The sequence below is a fragment of the Aquila chrysaetos genome, chromosome 10, assembly GCF_900496995.4.
Source record: "Aquila chrysaetos chrysaetos chromosome 10, bAquChr1.4, whole genome shotgun sequence".
NCBI classification, from domain to species: domain Eukaryota; kingdom Metazoa; phylum Chordata; class Aves; order Accipitriformes; family Accipitridae; genus Aquila; species Aquila chrysaetos.
Window position 1 is genome coordinate 31,380,822 of NC_044013.1, and position 24,035 is coordinate 31,404,856.

The 24,035-nt window shown below is 40.6% G+C and overlaps 1 protein-coding gene across 3 annotated transcripts in view; it reads right to left on the reverse strand.

The window, feature by feature from the left end:
* The window catches only part of HSF5 (heat shock transcription factor 5), a 28,785-nt gene extending 5,572 nt beyond the window's left edge, over positions 1-23,213 (reverse strand). Inside the window, exons 1-6 of one of the 3 annotated variants that reach the window (XM_030026991.1) lie at positions 22,587-23,213; positions 19,393-19,764; positions 11,333-11,427; positions 6,011-6,317; positions 5,646-5,854; positions 424-586 (exon numbers count right to left, since the gene is read on the reverse strand). In XM_030026991.1, coding sequence (XP_029882851.1) covers positions 424-586; positions 5,646-5,854; positions 6,011-6,317; positions 11,333-11,427; positions 19,393-19,764; positions 22,587-23,169 — 1,729 coding nt within the window. In that variant the 5' untranslated portion in view covers positions 23,170-23,213. Of the gene's footprint in view, positions 1-423; positions 587-5,645; positions 6,318-11,332; positions 11,428-19,392; positions 19,765-22,586 lie in introns of all 3 variants that reach the window. The other 2 variants (XM_030026990.1, XM_030026992.1) reach the window with 2 other exon arrangements.
* Positions 23,214-24,035: the final 822 nt, after the last annotated feature.

Genomic DNA, 24,035 nt, shown 5'->3' on the forward strand with positions numbered 1-24,035 from the left:
GTTTGGACTTCTACAGTTACTTCATCAATTTGGCAGGTTTTTTCCCTATTACTTCAATAGTCACCTCATTACTCAGTGTTTTCCTTCGTAGCACTGTCACCCTGTGGCAAACTTATCTATGGACTTCATCTCAATATTGTGGCATCCAGGTTTCTGACACAAGTCCTAGAACTTCAGGTTTTATTTACCAATATAATTTATACCCTTTTGCACACCAGAGTAATTAGCATAAGCATTATGTATAGAAGAGTGTTGGTAAGCACACTAAGAGGTTGTACAAGTATAATATTTTAACTGAAGGCACAATGAAGTACGTATACTGCAGACAATAACTAAACTATTCTGATCTCCCCTTTCTGTAATAAGTTAGTTTCAGAGTAGCTGTCTCAGTAATCTCTAAAAAAATGTAGAATCTCTTCTTACCAGGGGACTTGCCATTGCATGAACTGTGTCTTCTTTTCCTGCATCTAGGTTTTACAGATGAATCCATCTCTTCTACAGATTTGTTCACAGGCTCAGTTCCTGAAGTGAATTGTCTCTCTTCTGTCTCTGATGTCCTGGATTCACATTTAACACTAGTATTCTCCTTAAAAAAAAGGAACAAAAAAAGAAATAAAACGAAAGATCACTCAATATTTTCTTGTAATCACTTTAGGGACAAAATAATAACTATTCTTCTCCACTCCAAAAGGACATCTAAAAAGTGTTGAACACTGCCTAGATGGTTTACATAATAAGTGTTTTTAACTCAGAATCAAGATTGCCAAATTGAAACTCAAGCTCTTACAAAATGTCCTATTAAGCAAAAGATGAGATCAGAAAACTAGAATATACAAAATTAGGGTACATGTCCTCATAGTCTGAACTTTGCCCTCAGTTATCAAACTAGCTATAAGAAATAAGCTAGAAGAAATCCAGGTGCACTCATTGTTACCAACACGTGTATTAGTAATGACAGATCTAGCTCAAATAACTTGACAGGGCTGTGTGATGCAAAACTACACATGTGAGCCACACATTTCTGGTTGAGAATCTTACCCCACCCCATCCAATTGTTAAGACGTTAAATTATAATGTGTTCCTTGCTTTTTGGAGCCCTCTGCTGCTGCTCCATACGTATTTTGCAGGCAACCATTTACTGAACTGATGTATTTCCATGATCATGTGGCAAAAATCTGTAGCTTAAAAAAAAAAAAGCAGCCAAACAATCAAATTATGTTTCTATTCCACTGAGGAAGTAAAGGCCCAAAGTTAAGCACTTGGCGTTTACCTTTAAAGATGTTCTCACTGTCACCTGTTCTAGAGTATTCATCTCCTCCGCAAAATCCTATCAATCAATATCCTAAAGATGAATGATTGTTCAAAGCCTGCAATGTTTCCTTCTATTAAGGAAAGAAAGTGCTTTTTAAAAGTGGTATGTGTGAGTTTAGAGACAAAAGGTCATCACACTTGGTAATAAGATATTAGTAATTCCAAAAATCACACTGTCTGCCTTGCATCTGTTGTTACTCAATGTTAAATTTATAAAAGACAATGTGTATGCATATTAATAGAAATATGTATACATTCTTTGTCAAAGTTGTATAATAATATTCAAAAAGGCCTGTGCGAATACAGTAACTGAATACTCCAGGGAGAGCTAATTCCCCCCAACACACCTCCTGCACTTGCTAGATACCCACTTTACTGTAGTATTTGTTCTTTGAAATGTGTTGTCTGTATGTATTGCATTAGTACTGTTAACAAGGCCATGTGAAAACCATTTGGCTAGCAATGCCTTTTGTCCAACATCTGAACCACAACTGCTTCCTAGGCATAAAAACAAAGAGAAGGAAGGAGTTCTGTAGTTCACTACCTTCACCAGCTGGAATCCAAATTTCATGAGTGATGAACTAAAAGTCTCCATTCCTGATGACATTTACATAATAATAAGTTATAGAAAAATGAGTAAGCAGCCTTAACCAACTAGTGTAAGAAGGGAAGATTTCTGAGGGAAGCATCCTAATTTGCATACTCCACAGGACAACTGTTCTAGAAACAATTCTACAAATTTCATTGTTTAAAAAGAGAGAAAAATAGGTACAATATGAACTGAAGAGCAATATCAGACAGGGGATGTAGAAATCAAACTGCATTAGTTGATAAACAAAACACAAATGCATATTGGGATAACGATTACTAAAAAATTATTACTAGCCTACATGCTGAAAGAAGTCTAGACACTCTGACTAGCAGTTCTTCTACCAAGGACCTGGGGATGCTGCAGTGCCCAGTAAGGCTAACACCACCTTGGGCTGTACAGGGATGAGCATGGCCAGCAAACTGAGGGAATTTCATTTCCCCCTCACTCATGAGTCTGTACTTGCAACACTGTGTCCAATTTTAAGCTGTACAGTTGTGTATGTGGAAACTGAAGAGTAATGATACTGCACAGTACCCCTTTCAGATTCCTTTTTATCACTGTGTTTATAGGATCTTACAGACTAACTCTTTAGTAATCTAATATAAAAAAGGCAATAATAAGATTTTCACTGTAATAGCATCAACCTAGCCCACACAAATCTAGTTCCCAAGTTATCTCTTTTTTTTTTAAGTGAACATGCTTCTGACCATGGATTTACCACACCTCTGGACAGACTCTTCACTCAGGCCTAGTACTCTGCAATTTCCAAGTCACAAACGTTGTTTGGTGGAGAATCAAACAAGTTACCAAAGCTGATGAATGTGAAAGATTTGACTTTTCACTTCAATTATTGAAAAATGCCAAATCTGCTGCATCTCACTGGTTACATGACTTACAAGACAGAGACTGGACTATACCGATACCTAGCTGGAACCATGATGAGAAGCTAAGGTACTAAAATTAACAACTCACGTGAATGGAGTTTGCTGGGTTAACCTTCACCAAAGAAAGCAAGAGTTTCAACCTTCAGATAGGTATGCTGCCAAGGAGACTGAACAAAATAGGAGGCAAATTCCTCTTGATCAAGCATAACAGAAATGTTGTATTTCCATTTTAAGAAGAAAAAAAATATTTCTTATGAGTAGGAATGGAATAAAATATGCCCATTAAAGGCCAAAACTTGTAAAAGTCTAGGACAGGAATTCACTGAGGCTAAGAGGACAATGCTGGATCTGAACTATTGAATGTAGTAACTCCTTTCATGTAACAAATTGCTCTTTAATTTGCTATCTTTCAGGACATCAGGAAAGCAAAATAAAGCAGGTTTCTACTAAACTGTTAGGTCTATGAGGAGGACAGCTCAAGGCTCAATAGCTGTCACAAGAGCAACTAAATGCTAAGAAATACTGTGACAGAAATACAGAACAAAACAGCAAACATCTTTGTGCCACTGTAAAAATGGATAGTTTTCCCACAACTTCAATGCTCTCTTCATTTCAAAACAGGATGTAGTAGAAATGGAAAAAGTTGAGAACAAACCCAAAGCTAACCAGAAGTGCAGAGCAGCTGCCGTGCAGAGGAAACTGCAGCAGGACTGTACAGTCAGGAAAAAGACTGCTGAGGCAGCTGTGGTAAGGGATCTGTAAAATCACAAGTGACATGCAGTAAGTGGCCAGGGATGGCAGCTGAATGCCTCTTCTGAGACAGAAACCAGGAAGCATCACATGAAGCTAGTAACAGCCAGAAGCTCTTCGTGCAACAGATCACAAGCAAAGTATCTGCTTAGTCAGATACTGTATGCTAAAATTGACATGGTTTCAAGGACTGACTTCAGTCCACAGAAGAGAAACCTAAGATTAAGTATAGGGTATCATTCCAAGTCCTCAAGTTGAAAGTAGTTGCAAAGTATAAGGAGGAATGCCCTGTTCTATTTGCATGCCTTGTTCTTGCTCTTCCCTACGTATCAGATTACAGCTATTGTCTTCAGACTTAACACTGGGCAAGACAGACCTTTGATCTGACTCAGCAGAGCTGTTTTGATGTTCTTGTGTTAACACTAGAGGAATTTGTTCCTCCTCTGCTCCTACAGAGAGGAATAAAACTCTCTTCTGTGCATGGCCACTATTCTGTCGTAAGCCTGCTCTGAATTACATGGCACTGACAGCCACTGAAAGTGTCAGAAGGCTTCCAGATTCAGGGATAAGGAAGATAGCAAACTATGTAAGGGCCTGATGGGAGTACAAGCACAGAAACCTTCTCTGGAGAGTTCTGCACCTGCCATGATCCCAGGCTCTGGAAACACCACTAGACAAGAGGCAGCCGCAGGGTTAAGTTAGCCTTGCCTCTCCTCAGTTTGGGAAGAGGAGACTAGTAAGAGAAAGAGTATTTCTAACAAAAAAAGGGAAACTGTCAAACAAAAGGCCTAATAGTCCCTGAATTCCTTTTCAACACAGAATAAGCCCCAGTTATTTAACCAGTTAACGTCTAGATAAACAGACCAAGACCAAGGTTGGGATTCTCCACAATTACACAAGTAACGGGGCCTCAAAACCAAAACACCTCCCCCCCAAACAACTCCATGGTTCACATGCTTAATCCCTCAGTTCTTATCAAGAGAGTTTGGACCACAAACTCCAAAGGCCTTCAACAATGGACAAATATACTGCTAAAAACGCACTTCAAAAGTTGTCAAAACTGACAATGTTTAAAGTGCAGTCAACACTTAAGATAATGAGTGGACGCTCATTAAGGAGTACTGCCAACTCTGTAAGCACTAGCACAAGGATGTGCCCTTCTCTACACAGTACAGAGCAGAACAGTCCAGTCTAGGCTTGAGCTTTGTGGAGACTTGATCAGAATATACATCTATTTCTATAAAGATACCCAAGAGGAAGATGACTAAGAGCAATCAAGTTTGCACCAGCTGAGGATTTCCAAGCTATAAACTTTACTGAAGGCATCAAGATACTGATAGCACAATAGAACAATAGCTTCAACACATACACAAAAATGAAATTTTGAGTGCCTACATGTAAGGTAGGTCTCATGCAGCAGAAACAGATGCAGTCAATCTCTTGCTTTTACTTTGTTTTCAAAACAAAAAAAGTAGAGCGTGCATTTTCTGCCTTAACAGAGTAACATCTAGAATGCCCCTCACTGAACGAGACTTACAATTCTGTATACGAGGAAGACCAGGCACAGGTAAACCAAAGTACAATTACAACTTGTCAGATACCGCAAAGTATAAACAAATGAAGATGCTTTATAGCATTCAAATGTCAATAAATTATACTTTCCACAGAAAACAGAAACTTAATAACTGTTTATCAGAAACAATCTAACCATTTATCTAAATTTTAAACAAAAATCTTTGCCTTCAGTGGCAATTCTCAAAATACTCTTTTGTTAAGATTAAAGATAGTATAACCTAAAAAAGCTTCCACTTCATCACCATGAATACACCTGCACTATCTATTTTTCCCATGCAAATGAGCACCCTAACTTGGCCAACACAAGGTAACATATCTCATGCTCATTAACATGGGGTACTTTTTCATTCCCTCTTCTTTTTTAAATCTTGCCTAACCAAGCAAACCCTCCACTGTCCAATAAAAGCTTAATTAAAGAAGCCTTTAGTTCTTAAGCAGGCAAGAATTAAAAAGCTATCAGTCCGGACCCCAGCATTACTATCGAATATAGTTATCTCAAAAAAGATGTTATTTTATCTCCCTTTACCCCTTACCTGCTCTGGACTGAATGGTCCTTCCTGAACAAACATTAGGGAGGACAGAGTTGGGCAGTGATCCAGTTGTTCTCTCAGTTTTTCACATGCTTCCTGTGTGGTCACAGATTCTTGCACTATTTCAGCAGCAGCGCTTTCTACAAACGCAGTGGTATGGGTAGCACAAAGAAATTCAGAAGGCTGTAATGGAGAACAAGTTACTGCTTGTTCTGCTCCCTCTCTCAGTTTTTCACATGCTTCCTGTGTGGTCACAGATTCTTGCACTACTTCAGCAGCAGCACTTTCTACAAACACAGTGGTATGGGTAGCACAAAGAAATTCAGAAGGCTGTAATGGAGAACAAGTTACTGCTTGATCTGCTCCCATCACAAATGATGTGTCTGCAGCTACAGGAGTAAGAGGTTCCAGTTGGCTTTCATCAGCTGAAGAAGGTGTATAACTATTCTCACTATTAACCAGCAGTGGTTGACCTCTGTTAGACTGAGGGGTTGAACACTGGCTCTCCACAGGTTCCACTTTCACAATTTCAGCTTTGGGTGATGAATGCATCTCATCAACCATCTGAAACACAGCTTCAAGATTTACTTCTGTCTCCTTGTTTTCATCAGATGTATTACATGGCCAGTCAGAGGGCAGAAATTCAGCTGTATAAGGTGACTGCACTGGAGGACTCTAGGAGAAATAAAATAGAGCAAACTATTATATCAAAAAATTACAATGACAGGATACGTATTGGTTCTGTAAGGCTTTGGAAATGAACCTGAGCAATCAACTGAAGTGTTCATTTATCCAAAAGCTTGAAAGATTGTCTGTTATTTTCAGTTAAAACAGCCGGTTTAATTAAAAAAAAAAAAAAAAAAAGAAGCTACTACTTTGTCTTGTTTTTCATTAACCACCTTACTCTTTGCATGCCTGCTTTCTTTTATTCACTGTCTATCCTGGAGAGAAGGTTACTTACCAGTAGCTGTGTACTCCTTCAGATGCATTGTCTGCATACCCTGTGCATTGCAGGTATAAGTATACCCAAGCATTCAAGCCAGAGACTTCTAGTCTTAGTAGGACCTGTGGGGGTGCGTTAGAGCCACCCCCTTCCCATGCCACATATGTGATAGAAAATGATAGAGCAAATCTACCTGCCTTCAGTTCTTCTAAAACTCAAACATTCCTGTTGTGTACAAAACCAGCACAAACCACAAGATTTTTAAGCAAGAGAAAAAGGTACGTAGGCTGTAAATGTGCATATGGACAACACACCTTGAGGAACTCACAGTTACTTAGCAATAACATCTTTTTCCTCTTCAAGTGATTGTCCATATACACATCCACACAAGGGATGATTCCCAGGGATGCTCCAGTCCCAAAATGCATGGGAGTTCAGATACCTATGAAAACAAATACTGCAGAACTGCCCTGTCTGTCACAGCCTCACATCTGGACACTCTTGTCATGACATAGTGTCCCACAAAGGCAGGACTCAAAGTCTGCATAAATCTGTATAAAAGCCTTACAGATCTTCAGGTCAGAAACACTTCTTGGAGAACCTATAGAGGCTGCCTTTGCCATCACAGAGCAGGTCTGAACACCACTAAAATATTTCACTGTAATGACATCACAAGATGACAGGACACAGTCAGCATTCCAATGATATTCTTTTTAGCAGAATTCATATAAATCAAAGAATGTTTAAAGCAGAAAGAAGACAATGAAGAGTTTTTCAAAAGCAGCAAGTCCTTCCCAAGTGAAATGATAAATCACATTTTAACAGCCAGTGTCTGTACTGCTATTTCTTCTGGAGATGACTCAGAGTTAAAGGACACTGGAAGGGTAATTTCTTCTGACAAATACGAGTCATATAATGATGTTGAACAGAAACTCAGGTATATCTAAAATACAATCTTATTTTGGAAGAGATCTAGTATGAAGGATTAGGCCTTAGTGCCTGATTATCCTCAGACCTTCTAGCTGAGGTAATGGTTAATAAAAAGCTATTTCCATAAATGAATAAATTAGAGAACAGGAAGCCACAGGATCACCTACTAGGAAAGCCATAATCAGATCAAGTGCCAGTGAAGGATTTGGTCACCCAGCAGCATGAACATCAGAAGCCCCTGAAGGAAACACCACAAAGAGATGAGATCCCTTCCTCTGGGTGTATGAAGTCAAGTCCTGTTGTGGTTTCATGTTGATGTGCCAGTCTGCAGATAGCCATAAACTGTGGAGGGCAGGGGGAAAGGGAGGGGAAGATAAAATCTGGAATTTGAGAAATTTAGGTTAAGTTAAGCAGTCTTTTCATTAAAGGCAAGCCACCTTTATATTTTTATGGTATAGGTTTAAACATAGTTCCTTTCCTTTAATATTTTTTTCAGCTGTATTTTTTAAAATATTAACAAGGTGTTTCACTTCTGTTGCATTGCTTGTTTATTGTCTTAAGCAGTAAGGATTTTAAGTAAGATCTGGATTACCAAGTCAACTGTCCAGGGATTAAATCATCCCTGCCAAAACCAATCAACCAACCCACACTGCAACTTCTTCTGACTCTTCTTAGGGGACCTCAGCTTGAAGCTGTTGTAACACCTATCATCTTCTTGGATGAAGACCTTGTACGCATTTCCAATATGAGAAAGTGCCCACACAAAGATACAATTTAAATCCTTCTAGTTTGTCTAGAGAAGATATGACAGACAAGGATGGGAGCGAAGCAGCAATGAAACAATGAGAAGTGATAAAAATTGAGAAGTCAGGACTCAAGACTAATAGTTTGCTGGTCATTTGAGCTCAAGAGGAAAAATGGTCTAATTTAGCAAAAGTGGTGAAACGGAAGATGGGCATTTCACTTGTAAGATTAGCATAGTGTACGCAGGAAGTAGAGCACAACCACACCTTTTCAGGGACTGCTAGGACTAAAACAATCTGGCTTGAGTGCTTGGGCAATCATTCAGAAGTAGTTTAGATTCAATTTCATTCTGAAATAATATGGCTGATTATCATTCTTATTACAAATAAAAGCAAACTACTTAGAACTGCTTTTAAGGTCAGTAAAGTTTCTCTACTTCTTTTTTTCTCCCACATTTATTTCTTCCATTTCCAGTTACCTCTTGCTTTGGTTCCACAAGGAAATACTGGCAGCAAAAATCACTAAAAGCCAATATGTAGCCTCAGTTCACACCTATGATAAAGCAGCAGGGAAGTACTGCACTAATGGTTGTGAGTTGCCAGAACTGCTGTTGCAGAGGATAGCAGGAGTTTTCTCTCACAAGACTCATTCCTATCCAAGGATATCAATTCATCACACTGATCCACACCCCACGTCAGGAGAACCCAAATGAAAAGTAGCATGAAGCTGTATCTGAGCTCCCAGTTTTGTAACCAATTGTGATGAGGGTGTAATACAAATCCATGAAACCTTGATTTCAGAAGCCTGAAAAAAGATATACCTTCATCAGCCACTACATCTGGGCGTAACCATCTATATCCCCTTGCTGTTCCATACATTAATTCTTTGTAGCTTTTTCTGGAGAGCAAATCGCAGGCAGACAGACATGTACTTACTGGCCTTGTCTGCCCATGTTCCAGCCAGGGTCACCTAACACTTTCAGCAGGTCAGGTGTGTACTGTACAAGCCCAGCAGCTGTCCTCCAAGCCCCAAGAAACTGTACTTGTCTTAATCTCTCCCAAACTTAAAGTCATGCTCTCTGCAAGACTCAATAAGGACTAGCACAAGGTTTAGGCTTTCTTGTCCAACAGTGCCTGGTTTTCCTTCTGAGACCACAAAGCACTGCCTGGATCCAACAGAAACAGGGCTGATAATCAGCTTACTGACTGCCAGTGTGCTGATACAGCTCACTGTCTTCTGGACTGGTCCAGCAGTTCTGTATAGATGTTGCCAGTAGTATCTAGTAGGCCACAGCATGAACAAACAGCCTAAAATGCCCGACAAACCACCCTTCAACAGCATTGCACTGAATTCCTGCAACTGGTGGAAGATATTCAGTAGGACGATGCAATGCAAAAGTTCTATTTTTTGTGAAGAGTGATCAAAATGCTTAGTCAGCCAGGGTTGATTAATTTTACTGCCTTTGAGGGTTACTGATGATTGATACACAAGCAGGGCAGGACGATCAATACTGTAGCTGGCTGCATCCCTCAGCAGGAGTTTGGGGAAGTATCTACCCCAGAGCACACAAAAGGTAATCTGATTATTCCCAACAGCTCAGTGAGAACCACAGGCAAACAGCTGTCTTCTGTACCATCTGCACAGCCTCTGTCACTGTGTTCCAGGAGAAATGATCTACGTTACACTAAGACTCAGAAATCTCAAGAAGTCGTGTTGATCCATTCTGTATGATATTTGTGTTATCCTGCTCAGTGTCAGCCAGTTACTGACCTGGTAGAACTGACTGATGCCACTGCTTGCTTTTGGGCTGCTCACACAGAGGATTACCTGCCAGCAATCTCTGCCCAGATGCACCAGCAGCTTTTGACTGGGAGTTCCCTTGTTAGAGCTGTATTATCAAAGCATCCACTAGCAAGAGGCCTAAATCTCTTTTGACTCCACACACTGCCCATGGACTTGCTTCTCCAGACAACTGATTTTTACGAGACCCTTTGGACAGTGTATTTATATTATCTTTCAATCTAGCCACATCACCACCCTTGATGACTCCTTTGGAATGATCTGCTATCCCAAACATTGATCTCAGCCTTCTGAGGTAAGAAGTTACTTGATTGTGACTTCCCATCACTCAGACTGATCCTCATGTCCTGGATGAAAAAGAAGCTCATGATGAAAGTGAGAGGACAAAGATACACTGTGTGAAAAATAGATACTAGAGTATCAATGGCATGATTGGTCAATGGCTATTTATATCCTTACACCAACATGTTATCTTGGCCATAACCTGGCCATCTTGGATAAGACTGTATAAAAAAAATCATGAATAAAAGACAAAGGTTGATATTTGCAAGACAGGAAACTGGATGATCAAGCTTGGGTAGGCCAACCCTTTCTCAACACACATAAGCATAACTTGCTTTGCCTGTCCTCTGTGAGGGGAAAAAAAAAGTATATGCATTATGCTGTAATAGAAAAGGAAGCCCTTGCATTTTCACTTCAGATCTTTTGATATTTATAAGCCAGGCCCTCCAAATAAGGTGTAGTTTCCACCGGAATTATATAAAGCATTTACAGTAAGTACTGTAGTTATCTTTAATAAGACATCTCTGAGGTGGGGCCAATTCCAAAAGTCACCTTAGTTTTTCTCATTCATCAAATGAAACTCAGGACTGCAGAAAGCTGTCTGCGACAAAAAAGAGGAGCTGTTTCCCAGTATTTTCATAATACGAAAGAATCTCTTTTTGTCCACACCAGGACATTCCTCAAAGATAAACATAGACTCGTTAAATAAAACAAATTCTGGTGAAGTCAAGCAAAAAACTTATACAGAAAAAAGCAATCCACTGATGAGGACACCCATTATGCTGCTACCCTGAAACCTAACTTGAATTACAAAACTGCCTCTTTAATGTTCAGTCGTTCTTTGAAATTGATATTTGTAAACCACATTACTTTCACTTCCTCAAGCAGATCAATTTTCAAATTTATATCCTTCATTCCAGAAGTCCATAAACCTACAGTTCATTCATACAGTCTCCTCCTCTTTCACCTGATTTCCGTATGCTACACTCACCTGGAAAAAGCTGCAGTGGGTGTAGGTCGAAGCTGTAGGACTAGCACAGCCAGTCAGAGGATCTACGTGGGCAGGTGGCGAACACTGCATTGTAGCTGCAAGAATTCAAACACAGTTATCAGACTTCCAGAATTTGTGTTTGGTATGCAGACATCTAGTGCTTACTTTGATTAAACATTTCAATAATTGCAAGTAAACTAAATTCCAGAAATGTATTATTACCTCCCAAGTGATTTTAAAAATTATTTTTTCATCTTAAAAAATAGTTATTCCAATATATGTGTACATATATTAAAAACATATATTGTAAAATTGATACACACAGACACAGAAACTTCATAATCACAATCTTCTGTATCTTAATATCATCTATTCAATTTGGTTGCTTGACTTTCTCATCACAACATTCCGCAGAAAGTCGATTCACATAAGAAGATCCTGGATGTTCATACACAAACACACTCTGAAATTAAACAATTATTTTATTGTAAAAAGCAACTTTGTAGATGAGGCAGTATTCTGCAGGTATTATTTTTTGGTGACACGCAGAGATAATTTAAAACTAAAGGCATTATTTGCAGGACAGATAATGTTTAAATCTGCAGTCACTCTGAGAGAGAGAGAAATCCTTGATGAAATCATATTTAGTCCAATGTTGATAATAAGTAAATGTAATAAGTATAACTTGAGATGGCGAACAGATCAGATCAACTTATTTGCAATGTCTGACACTTACATAGGATTTCACATGAGACAGTTGCTATGACAACGAATATGGTTTTTTAATATCTATACCTATTGCCCTTTTTACTATGATGTTGCTGAATTTTTGTGCAGTTTGGAGCAACAAACACAGGAGCTAAACAACACAGAAAGAGCTAGTGGACATCCTTCTAAAGAAGCATGAGATATGTGTATGACTTATTACTTCAAAAGCTAATTCTGAGCAACTTTATAATGAAGTCTGGACATCTTTCAGAAGAACATCTGTGACCTGTGAACATATTACAATTCTGGATATTGCCAAAAACCTAAATGATATCTGCGTTTCACTCACTGGAAACTCCAAAGTATGTTTACAAACCCAAGAAAACTACCAAAGAAAACTTTTGAAGGGCTATTGTAAAAACAACGCAAGAGAGCAATAACAAAGGAGAAATTTCTTGTAACCTGCTAGAGTGATTCTAAGGAAAAACAAACACATATTACAAAGAACCTATTTTCTAAGAAAAGGAAGGACCTGAAGGGAAAAAGTGCTTGTGAAATAGTAGGTAAGTGTAAAATATTAAGTCCAGATCATATGCTATAAAAAGCTGCAAGTAAAATATAAATGACAGTATTTTTACAGTTAGTAGAGCTTATAGCAAAAGCAACTCATTAATCAAATGAATCGTTCTGTTTGTAAATCAAAGTGAGAAGAACAAAAATAACTATGCAGAAGACTAGACCGATGACCGATTCTGAATGGTTCTGAAATGCAGAAAGTTGCATAAAAAGAATAGTTTGCACTCACAAGAACTTTTTTTTTTTTTTTTATGGACAGTCACCATATATCCAAACAACTTTTTAAATAACACTGAAGAAAGCATTTAGTGACAGGCAGTGTTATCAAAGGCAAAGGTGTTGATTAATACAAAGTGATATAATACTTCATTTATAATAAGGTTTTTTTATAATTTTATAATTATACTTTTATAATAAGTCTTCAAATTGAATTAAGATTCAAGAAACACACCTGCTTCACTCACATGCTTTTGTCCTGCCCTGTTAATTGGAGAGAAGAAATTTCTAAGCTCTTTTGTTTAAGATATAGTCAAACTAGTCATACCCAGAAGAAATTACCAGCTAAAGCACATTCTGCCACAGGCTGTTATGAAATAACTGACAGTGAACACGGATCTCATTTGAATACTAAGGAGACAGGGATGAATGGCATCTTATGGAATAAATAAATAATTACTGAACAAATCAAGAAAAAGATACAGCCCCTTCCATCAAACAAGATGGATCAGCCTCAAAATAAATTTGGTTTCTGCCAAAAAAGAGGCGTACTTCTGCCCATACAGGCTATGGATGGAAATTTTCACACACTCTTTAGGACACAGTATGGGGAATATGAACACTGATTTATGAAAATGAAATTGCTGTCAGTGGGGCTATAACCAACCCAGCAACGGACCTCTGAGAACAAGCAGAGATCAATGAAGAGCACAGTTCACAGAACAAGGAAAGGACTGAACATCCTGCATCACAAATATTCATGCACAGAAGTCGAATGACCATGTTTCAAACTTACTGAAAATACCTTTGGATATCCAAAGAGGTTGCAAATAAATCAGGCAAAGAAACCAATAGTTTTAAAGGAAGTTATTTAAAAGTATGTTAACAAAAAAATGTATAAGCAAATACAAGTTATAAATCTGACAGCTGAATAAGAAAAATTAGAAGGAAATACAATGGAATAGGGAATTAGTTGATACTGGATAATATATAAAGGGAAGGAGTCAACAAGACTACTTTTTGTTTAAGATAAGTCATTCTTCATTGTCCTCTTGAAAGGCCTCCAGTAGGTAGGCAAACATGGATAACTGTGATCTTGCTGATAGGATAGATTTCCAAAAAGCTTTTAACAAACTCATCATCAGAAACTCTTACGAAAACTGAGCAACAACAGCATGAGAGGGAAGGCTGTACATTTAGAAAATAATCTATTTTAAAGATACAACACAGAAGATAGGAATAAATAGTCACTTCACAGGTAAGTGAGGTCACCAGTGGAGGGTCCCCAAGGACCTGTACTGGAACTCATGCTGCTCATCATTTTAATAAAGCACTTTAAAAATTGAGTGAGTGAGCAGTGAGGTGATGCTTGGTGATAATACCAGGTTATTCATGTCAGAAAAGAGCAGTCAGCTATGAAGATGTGAAAAAAAACCACCTTATGAGTTGCCCAAAGCCACCACCCACCAGATAAAGCTCTGCACTTAGGAAAAATAAACTAATTTCACACAGAAAATGATGGGGTTTTAGTCGTCAATCAATAATTGGGAACTAGATTATTTATAAACTATAATACTAGTATTTATATACTATAATACTAGTATTATAGTAGCGACTTTCAGAAAGATATCAGCTCAAGCTGCTCTCAAAAAGACCTCCAAAGTCAAAAATGAAACAATCAGACTGTTAGGAAATAATACAAAAGGGAACAGAGAATGAAATAGGAACATTATTACTCCACTGTATAAATCCATGATTTACCCGTAGCTTGACCACCATGTATATTTTTGGACACTACATCTCAGTAAGAAAATAGAACAGTTTGTAGGTAAGGCAACGTGGATCATGTACAGAACACTTTCCTGAAGGAAGAGCTAAGTGGGGCAGAACTCCCCATTCCAGAGAAAATGCAACCGAAGGAACTAAGATAGAAGTATTTAAAATCATAAACGCTGCAGTGAGAGGCATATGGATATAGTCACATTCCCACAAAACCCAAATGGAGATTTAATGAATATGCAATAGGGTCAAAAGAGACAAGAAAAGGTGGCTCTTTGCACAAAATGCAATTAATCTGTGAAATTAAGTCCTTGTCACAGATGATGTATATGCCACAAATCTACATTGGTTGGGAGAAACAGACAAGTTCATGGAAGTGAAATCCACTGAGGGCTATTAAATACAACTCATATTATGGTTTATTAATTCCCTGAGCCCACACTGTTGGAGTATTTTGGCAGAGCATCAGTCCATGCTTGCTCTACTCCTGCACTCCTCCTTGGGCATTACCGTCAGAGGAAATGATGAGCTATATGGACATTTGGTCTGATCAAGGCTAGTATTCTTATCTCCAAAGCAGAGAACTATTAATTAGAAAATTATTGAGGCATTCACTAAATCCTGTTTTCTCAACATTGGAAAAATTGGATGAATTGTATAGAAATGAGATGATAATATTAACATCACATTCTTATATACATCTTCCTCCTACATGAAGGCTACAGCTCTACCAGTAAACTAAATGCTTCCAGATCCGTTCTCTGGCAGAGAGTCTGTTAATACTATTAAAATCTCTTACTCTTCCAAGTCAAAACAGCCACATCCAAACAGCCTGTTGGGAATGGTCCCAAGCCCATGCCAACCGCTGAACTAAGCACAGCGCTTTTGGGGGAGAGTGCTAACCAGGCTAATGATCTAATGATAGAACTGATCAAGACACCCAAACACTTTTTCTGGCAAAGTCTGATACAGTAGCATAGACACAGACAGCTATGCTTGAGCTCAGCCATGGTTTTTAGCAAAGATGTATCTTGCCAATGTATCTGGAAGTTAGAGCCTAAGTGTAAATAAAATCTAAGAACATCAAAAAAGCTCCATGCTTACAGTTCGATGTGTACACATTTGTACCGCATGCTTTTTACAGGTTCCAATACTACATGCAAGCTCACGAAAGCTGAAAGCCCCAAAATAAATGCAAACCCAGTATGATCAGCAGCAGATCTTTTCCAAGCTTGAAAAAACACCACAATTTCTCCAAAGATCTGTTGGAAATTGAAGGAACACATGTATCATCGGTATGCATTCAAGATAGCAACAGACATTAATAAACGTTATTATCAGCTCAGCTGGGCCAAAGGGCATGAGACTGACACTCTCCAGCATCATCCATTCCACTCGAGCATGCACTACACAGGAAATACTAAGGAAGAACCTTAAGACCAGCCTTTCAGTGTGAACTTATCATGTCAGGTCCAAAAGTTATGCCTAAGAGAAGGCAGGTACTCATCAGACAGCTGGGTCAACAGTACTCAAAGCTGTGCAGGAAGTTAGGGAATGCAGCTGTGCCTGTTCCTGCCAGATCAATGAACACATTGGAATGGGCCTGAATACAAAAACTATGCAAGCTCCGATCCTTTACCAGCCAGAAGACTGATGAAAATGAAGATGATACCCAAGGTCTCTTCAATAAGGGAAAACGGGAAAGACAATATTGTTTGAACTTAGACATTTAGGTGGGATTAATTGCCTTACTGCTACATAGACTCAGGTGTCTAGCAGTTGTCGACTCTTTGCACAGTCAATGAACAAATAGGTTCTTCAGAAAGAAATTAATTGTCTTCCAAAGGCATATGTCTAAGAAAGTTGGAATGACTCAACCTCTGGGAGGTGCCTGTTTCTCTCTACTGACTATATATGTCATCTAAATGACAAGCCCAGGCATATACAACTATTATACATTCAGATGAATCTTAGGCAAGATGAATCCTACAACTAGTTTTACAAGTGCATTACTAATGCATCTAGTCTGCTTTTCTCAAGGGAAAATATGGTGCTATCCATGCTGTGTTAAAACAGATGTTTTCAGCTGCTTATTTATTTTAAGAATCCCTTTTTGACCATGTGAATTTTAAGCCTTACATACAAAGAAAATTACTTATCTTAACAGAGGATGTATCATTCAGAATAACATGACTACTCCTAAACTACCACTCACCAGAAAGGTTATCATATGTAAATGAACCCTACAGCCACAGATATATTCGAAAGGCATGACTGGACTTGCAATGTCAGGTGGCACCAATAACTAACATTTCTCACACAGTTTCCTTGGCTGATTTTTCATTATTAGGATACTCTCTGATAATAAAGCTTCACTGCATTTCTTTGATGCAATCCTACTACTATCAAAGGTTTTGCAGATAGTTGAAAGCAAACAGAACTAAATCCTTAAAATAATTACAGTCTAATGCTAGTGGGAAAAAAAGATCCAGATGAGCATCTTTTATTTTACTGCCCTTTCAATAAGAATCATAATGAAAAAACAGGGAAATCTTTTTGTCACTGAAGTTAACAAACAAGTTTGAATATACATAAAAAGAAATCTTTTGACAAAGTTCTACTTTGATTTAATCTAATGGGACATTAGAATGTCTCGTCAAGAATAAGACTTAACATATATTCTTTAGTCCCCTCACTTATAAAATACATATTTTAAGATTAACTATCACTTTCGAAAAAAGCTAATCTTGGTTCTGTGCTCTCAAGATGAAGGAAAGCAGACTTTTTCATGTGGACATATGAAGAAATAAGCTTTCAGCATTCTGTATGGTATAATATACAGAAGAAGGGATAGCGGAGAGAATGAGATACACAGGGACAGAAGTAAAAACACTGATACAGTCCTAAGTGACAGTGAAAAATCAAAAGACGTATAATCTCTGTAGTGAAATGTCAAACTTATCTTCTCAGAAATATTAATGAATTCATTGGAGTTTTCAAAAGCCTCAGATTCCACAAGTTTCTCTATGTGAGTTTGAATTACACCTTAATTTTTGTACCTTGCAAAATCTGGTACGCTTTCATCATGCCCTCCCCCACACCTCCCGCCCCAGAATATTTTACCTGTACAACATAGCCAATTTATTCTTTAAACTTTTATTACTCCCGCGAGAGAGACTAGCATCATCCAGTTATAAAGATCTACATACTCATGTCTAAATCTACACTAGCCTCCCTCAACTCCTCTCCAGTCAGTACTGCAAAATCGGCACTTCCAGGACATAAGTAATCTCAGCCCAAGACAAACTCTAAACCAAGCTTTAGGAATCGCACCCTGGAGATGCCCATTTCCTTCCCGTGACTACCGAAGAGGTCCGCGGGACTAGCTGATATATAGACATCTAAAATTCAGTATAATGAATTTTAGCCTATGCTCTGTAACTGGCAGAAACGTGAAGTGGGGACCATCTCCCACCTTAAGCAGGTATTCTGGATGAGGCTTTGGGCAACCTGGTCTAGAGGAAGGTGTCCCTGCCCATGGTAGGGGGGTTGGAACTAGATGATCTTGGAGGTCCCTTCCAACCCAAACCATTCTATAGTTCTACAATTCTCAGGACACCCTGCTCCTGGGAGGAGACTTAATAGTTTGCAGCTGGTAACGCAGGCTCTAGCCACCGCAGTAATCTTTGTAAGTAGCACAGGGCAAGGAGCACATGGCAAAAGTTGACTGTCTCTGAAACATTTAAGAGTGTCCACAAGAAATGCCTCGCTCTTCAGAATCCTTGACAAAAATGATGTTATGGAAACTAGCGATTATTGTCTGAAACGTTCTCAGCAGAAGTCTCAGAAGACACACACAAAAGGCGTGAAGATTTCACTGTGTACTTGGAGAAAGACAGCAGCTACCACATGTAGGATTTCTAAACAGGGATATCTATCTTAATGAAGGTGCAGCTGCTAAGGAAGGAACAGGCAGAAGGGAAGAATAATAACTGAACTTTAGTTTGTTCAAGGAAAGAGTCACTATGTTCTGAGTTTCAGAAGTTTTAGGGAAATAAAAAAAAACCCAAACACACCACCCCCCCCCCCAAAAAATAACCTATCACATGATTTTCCAATTCAAGGTAAGGGCAAGGAAAAGAACAATAATTTGCTTCAACTTCTCTTCTGACGAATAAAAACATTTAAGTGAGACTGAAAATTTTAGCAGAAACATTTTAGACAAAAGAAAGGAGTGAAGACTTGTACTTTCTAGTCTTCAGTGCATGAAAAAAATACAACATAAAGAAGTTAAGCAAGAAAAAAAATTAAGATATGAAAATAGTATGAGCACAATGAAATATTCTACACAATACTTTTGACTGATCTTTAACTTTAAAAACTTAACCTGGGAAAACACAAGACCAGGGACTAGTATACTGCTTTTCAACAAGTACTCAGTGCTTTAGTATCATTGTCCAAGTTTTGCTTAATTAAAAAAAATATGAAAGTTAACCTAACACTGACTAGTTGTGGACGAATGTTTTTCTCCTCACCCTTTAACCTCAACAGAGAGGCTACCTGGAAAATCACCAGGGGACGCTCAAAATCTGGAGGAAGGACAGGAATACGAAACAGAAAATCTTTTTGGTTTAAAGATCTGTCTTCCTTTTAGACTTTACACTTTCTATCTATTTCTCACTTGAGACATACACATGACAGAGAATTATAGAAAAATATTTTTTAAAGCATCACTTTTAAATATCTTTTTGAAAAGCAAGTGCAGAAATTTTTTTTCATACCTGTTGGATGGTAGGCTTGTGAGTACTGCACTGAAGATGCGTAGCTGCTGTATTTTGGAAGGGAAGTGGCAATGGTTTGAGACCCTTGCTGGAGTGGCAGAAGAGAGACAACAGGCTGGACTGTGTATGTGACTTCTGTTGGAAACCTTTGGTGTACAGGAAAGGCAACCCCTTTATTTGGAAAAGTTGGGGAAGCCTCATGCCCTGGAAGCAACCCAAGAGAACCCTGCCATGTTCTGGAAGGCGCTGGAGTCCAATCTAAACTTTTTGTCGGTAAAGTGCCGTTGTTCTGGGATGAGGTCGATATGTAGGAGTAAGGAAGGAAACTGTCTTGATGATAAGGTTGATGAAACTGTCCTACAGTCAGCAGTCCTGCAGTGGGTACAAAATAAAGTGGAACAAGCGTTAAGGAAATGAGTTTTCACAGGCAATGAAAGGCAGTATGAGGACCCAAGACTCTACAACATTATTTGGGAAGACTGCCTTTGCTCCAATATACTTAATCCAGAAACAGACTGCCTTCTTACAGGTGAACATCCAGTAACTGCTGCAGTGGCATATGAGTGCAGTGCCAATGTAGAGTTATCTATGTAGCATTCAATCTCCTTAAACTTGCAGTAACAAGTTATCAGTATTTAGAAACGTGCTATAAATCAAATGCATAGTAACTTACTAAACCAAACAAAAGTAATTTAGAAAGTACTGTGTGTTAAATTGGGCAATACAGTTAAAAAAAAAAAAAAAAGAGAAATTGTAAAGCAAGACTACCAAACTCCAAAGCTGACAGCTCATAGACAGCTATGGGAAGGGCAATGTCAAAATCCTCCAAGTGGCTTTGAAAGTACTTTATGACAAGTCCTTTAATTTGTCAAGAAAAAAAATTCAAAGCCAACTTTTTTCCGGTCAGCTCAAATAGTTCAGTTTAGACTAAAATATGCCAAACTTTGCCATTTTGTTATTTCCTAGATGTTCCTTTTATTCTGCCCTTACTTTCCTCTCTTAGTCAGTTATTATTTCATGAAATGGTATTTGTTCTTATAGCGTAACAGCTTGATTTCTGTTAGAGGTTTTGGTGACTTTGTTGAAACACTGACAGTAACACCAAGAACATTTACGCTCAGAGAATTCCTAAAAGAACTACTGCATTTGTGACTTTTCCACAGTGTTGTATATAGCCATGCTAATTATAAGTTTCAGGATCATTTACATCAATAGGGTTTATCGAGAAGCCAGGCTTTCTCAGACCTGTAGTTCCCAATTCTCACTCTAAAGGACTTTTTACAAAAATAGCCTCACATCTACCTCTTTCACTCCTCTGATGGGAACTAATTCAAGAAATGGGTAACATACAGTCATTATTCTACAAGTTCATATTAAATCATTAAGAATCACTAAATAAATACCACTGGCCCTGAAAATGTAGTAAGAGTTACTGTATGAGACTGATTATTTCCTGTTCAGTATTTTTACCATATATAAACAGAGAATGAACAGAGGGATGAGAATTCCTTTGTTTATATTTTACTTTTGGATGGGGAAATTAAGATCATCTAGTTTTAACCCATAAACAAGACACCACAGGATGCCAAGTTACGAAGCACCAGTGGCTTTACAGGAATTGTTCCTGGATGTTCAACACAGAGTTACATGTTGCAAGACATTTGGAACAGATTGACACTTTGCAAACAAAAATATCTTTTATCTATCAAATTACCTCACATTTACAGCAAAGGCATGCCCCTAAATAGTCAGTACAGAGCACACAGTAAATGGTCAGCCTGTCAGAACTCGACTGCATATAAAGCCCAATGTTTTCCTTGTTCTTTCTGTCTTTCTAGAAACTGAGACTCCTAGAGCAAAAGCTCTCTAAAACTGCACCCATAAAAAGAAAGGCCAAAAAATTAAAAGGCTGTATCTTTCTTAGCATTTACTCTACCAATGGCCTGCAGTACATCAGTCAGACCAGATTTCATTGAAGAAGTCTGTAATGACTTATCTTAGTCTTAACAATGTTAACACCAAATCTTTAATTAATGCTTCCTAGTCTTGGTATTGAGAGAAGTTCCTTCCCTTCTCACATGCTTCATTTTGTTTTCTTGGTATTACAGGTGTGGTTCCACACACATCATAGAAAACACCGCATGAACTAGATGACAGTTCCTACTCTGAAACAGTAACCAAGAATAAGTATCATGATATCCTACTCTGTTCTAAATGCAGGCTGGTGCTGCAGGAAGCAGTACCAGCAACTGCTTCTCCCCTTCTCTTGATTGCACAGTCCTGCCACTTCTCCTGCACCAAGCCTTGCAGCACCCATGTGGTGCATCACCCTAGCCTGACAGCCAGCTGCAAACAGGCCGCTCAAGTCTTCTCCTCAGATCATTGTGCTGAACCAACACAGTTGCTGTATCAGCTGCAAGGTGGTTAACACGTGACCAAGGGAATGGCAGTAGGACTGCTCTTCTGGTAGCAGCCCACAGTTCGATCGAACAAAGAGCATCACAAAACAAGATATTCACATCTTCCTTACACAGCTTCAACTACAATGCTTATATGGAATTTGTGGAATAATTCTCTGAGAGCTCAGACTTGTCTTGGAAAACTCAGATTGTCTCAATGAGGGTTAGAAAGAAAGAAAAAATGTTCTGGGGCTTTTCAACAATATTATTTTCTCTTTAGCTCTCACCTGCTCATTCAATCCTCTTTAAAAACTATCTAGCTTGCAATTCTTTTTCAGGAGACAGCTGACAGAAATCTTGCTATCAGGTCTTTTCTCCTCTGCACAAAACTGACAGGATGCTCTAGTTGTCACTTCACATGACCCACTGTTTCACACAGATTTAATGAGAGCTTATTAAGCATCCCTACTGATGGGCAAGTAGGAGTAACTTTCACCTGGTAGAGCTGTGCTAGCTCCACAGAGATCGGGCGAGGGTGTTCTTAGTGTAGTACGTAATGGGGACTGTATTGTAGTCTACAGGCAGACTGAAACACTTGTGAACCATGTTACCCATGCTTACTGGCAGGAGATCTACCTGCATGAAGAACAACCATTTTCCTACACTGGGTAAACTGCGCAGCCAAGAGCAAGGACAGGTAACCCTCCTCCCTCAGGGCAGTGCTGATTTTCAAACCCCATGCCACCCAGTGCTCCTCAAACCCACCACGGCCCTGCATGGCCTGCCCCGCCTTACCGGGCCCACTGGCCTTGCCAAGTGTTGAGGGCGGCAGCAGCGGGTCCACGTGCAGTGATGTGCCCAGCACCCGCTGGAAGCGGTTGGGCGGGCGGCTGGTCACCTCCAGACCAGCAGCCAGCTTCGCCTTGTTGGCGCTCGTCAGGCGCTTCAGGTGGATGAGGAGGTCAGGGCGGTCACGGCGAAAGTTGGGGCTGTGGAAGTGGTGCAGGGGCCCGGCGGAGCCACTGCCATCACCATTGCCAGCCCCCAGGCCAGGCCCAGGTCCGGGCCCTGCCACGCTGCCCGCCGGCCCCATCACCACCTTGCGGAAGCCATAGAGGTTGAGCTGTCGGATGAAGCTGGTGAAGTTCTTGGTCTTGAAAAAATCGGCAGCTCCCGCCATCCCATCGCCAGCCGGCCCCGTGGCGCAGCCCAGCCCCGCGCCCAGCAGCTCGCTCTCGAAGAGCGGCTGGTCGATGAGCAGCCCCTCGCCACGGGCGTCCCAGCAGATGGAGCGGAAGCGTGGGCTGTTTACCAGCTGCCACAGCTTGGCCGGGAAGTTGTTGGGGTTGATGGGGGCGGGCAGCCGCGGCTCCTCCATGCCGGCGGGGAGTGAAGGACGCGGAATCCGCTCGCGTTCTAACGGCCGCCGCGCGAGGGCCGCCCCCCAGCGCCTGGGCCGGCCCGCGCGCCGCCCGGCACGTGCCCGGCTCACGACGCGCGGCCCGCCGCGCCGGGGCCGGCCCCCCCCATCCCCTCAGCGCCGGTGCCCCCCGCAGCCCCGGCATCCCTTCGGCACACCCGCAGCCCCGCCATGCCTCTCAGCTCCTCAGTGCCCTCAGCTCCGCCATCCCCCTCAGCGCCCCCGGTCCCCTCAGCCGCTGCCATCTCTCTCAGCTCCCCCGGTCCCCTCAGCCCCACCACCCCCCTCAGTCCCCCCGTGTCCTCAGCTACCCCAGTCCCTTCAGCCACCGCCATCCCCCTCAGCCCCCCACTCTCCTCAGCTCTGCCATGCCCCTCAGCCCCCCAGTCCCCTCAGTTCTGCCATCCCCCTCAGCTCCCCTGACACCCTCAGCTACCCCAGTCCCTTCAGCTCCCCCAGTACCCTCAGACCACCCAGTCCCCTCAGCCCCGCTGACTCCTCTCAGCCCCCACAGACCCCCTCAGCCCCACTGTCCCCTCAGTGCCACCATGGTCCTCTCAGCCCCGCCGTCCCCCTCAGCCCCGGTGCCACCGGCAGCTCACATAGATCCCGTGAGGGAGCAGGCGGCTCAGCCCTGGGGGTGAAACCTGCTGCTCGGAGTGGCCCCGCCACCAGCCCGGGGCTGTCCCCGGGGGAGGCTGGAGGTCCCTGAACCAAAGCCTGGGTGGACACTGTGCCACCAGCCCAGACCTGCGGAAAAAGGTTAAAAATATGGTCCTCACAAGGACCCGGCCTCACACACCTGTGGGTGGAGGAGGACTGTG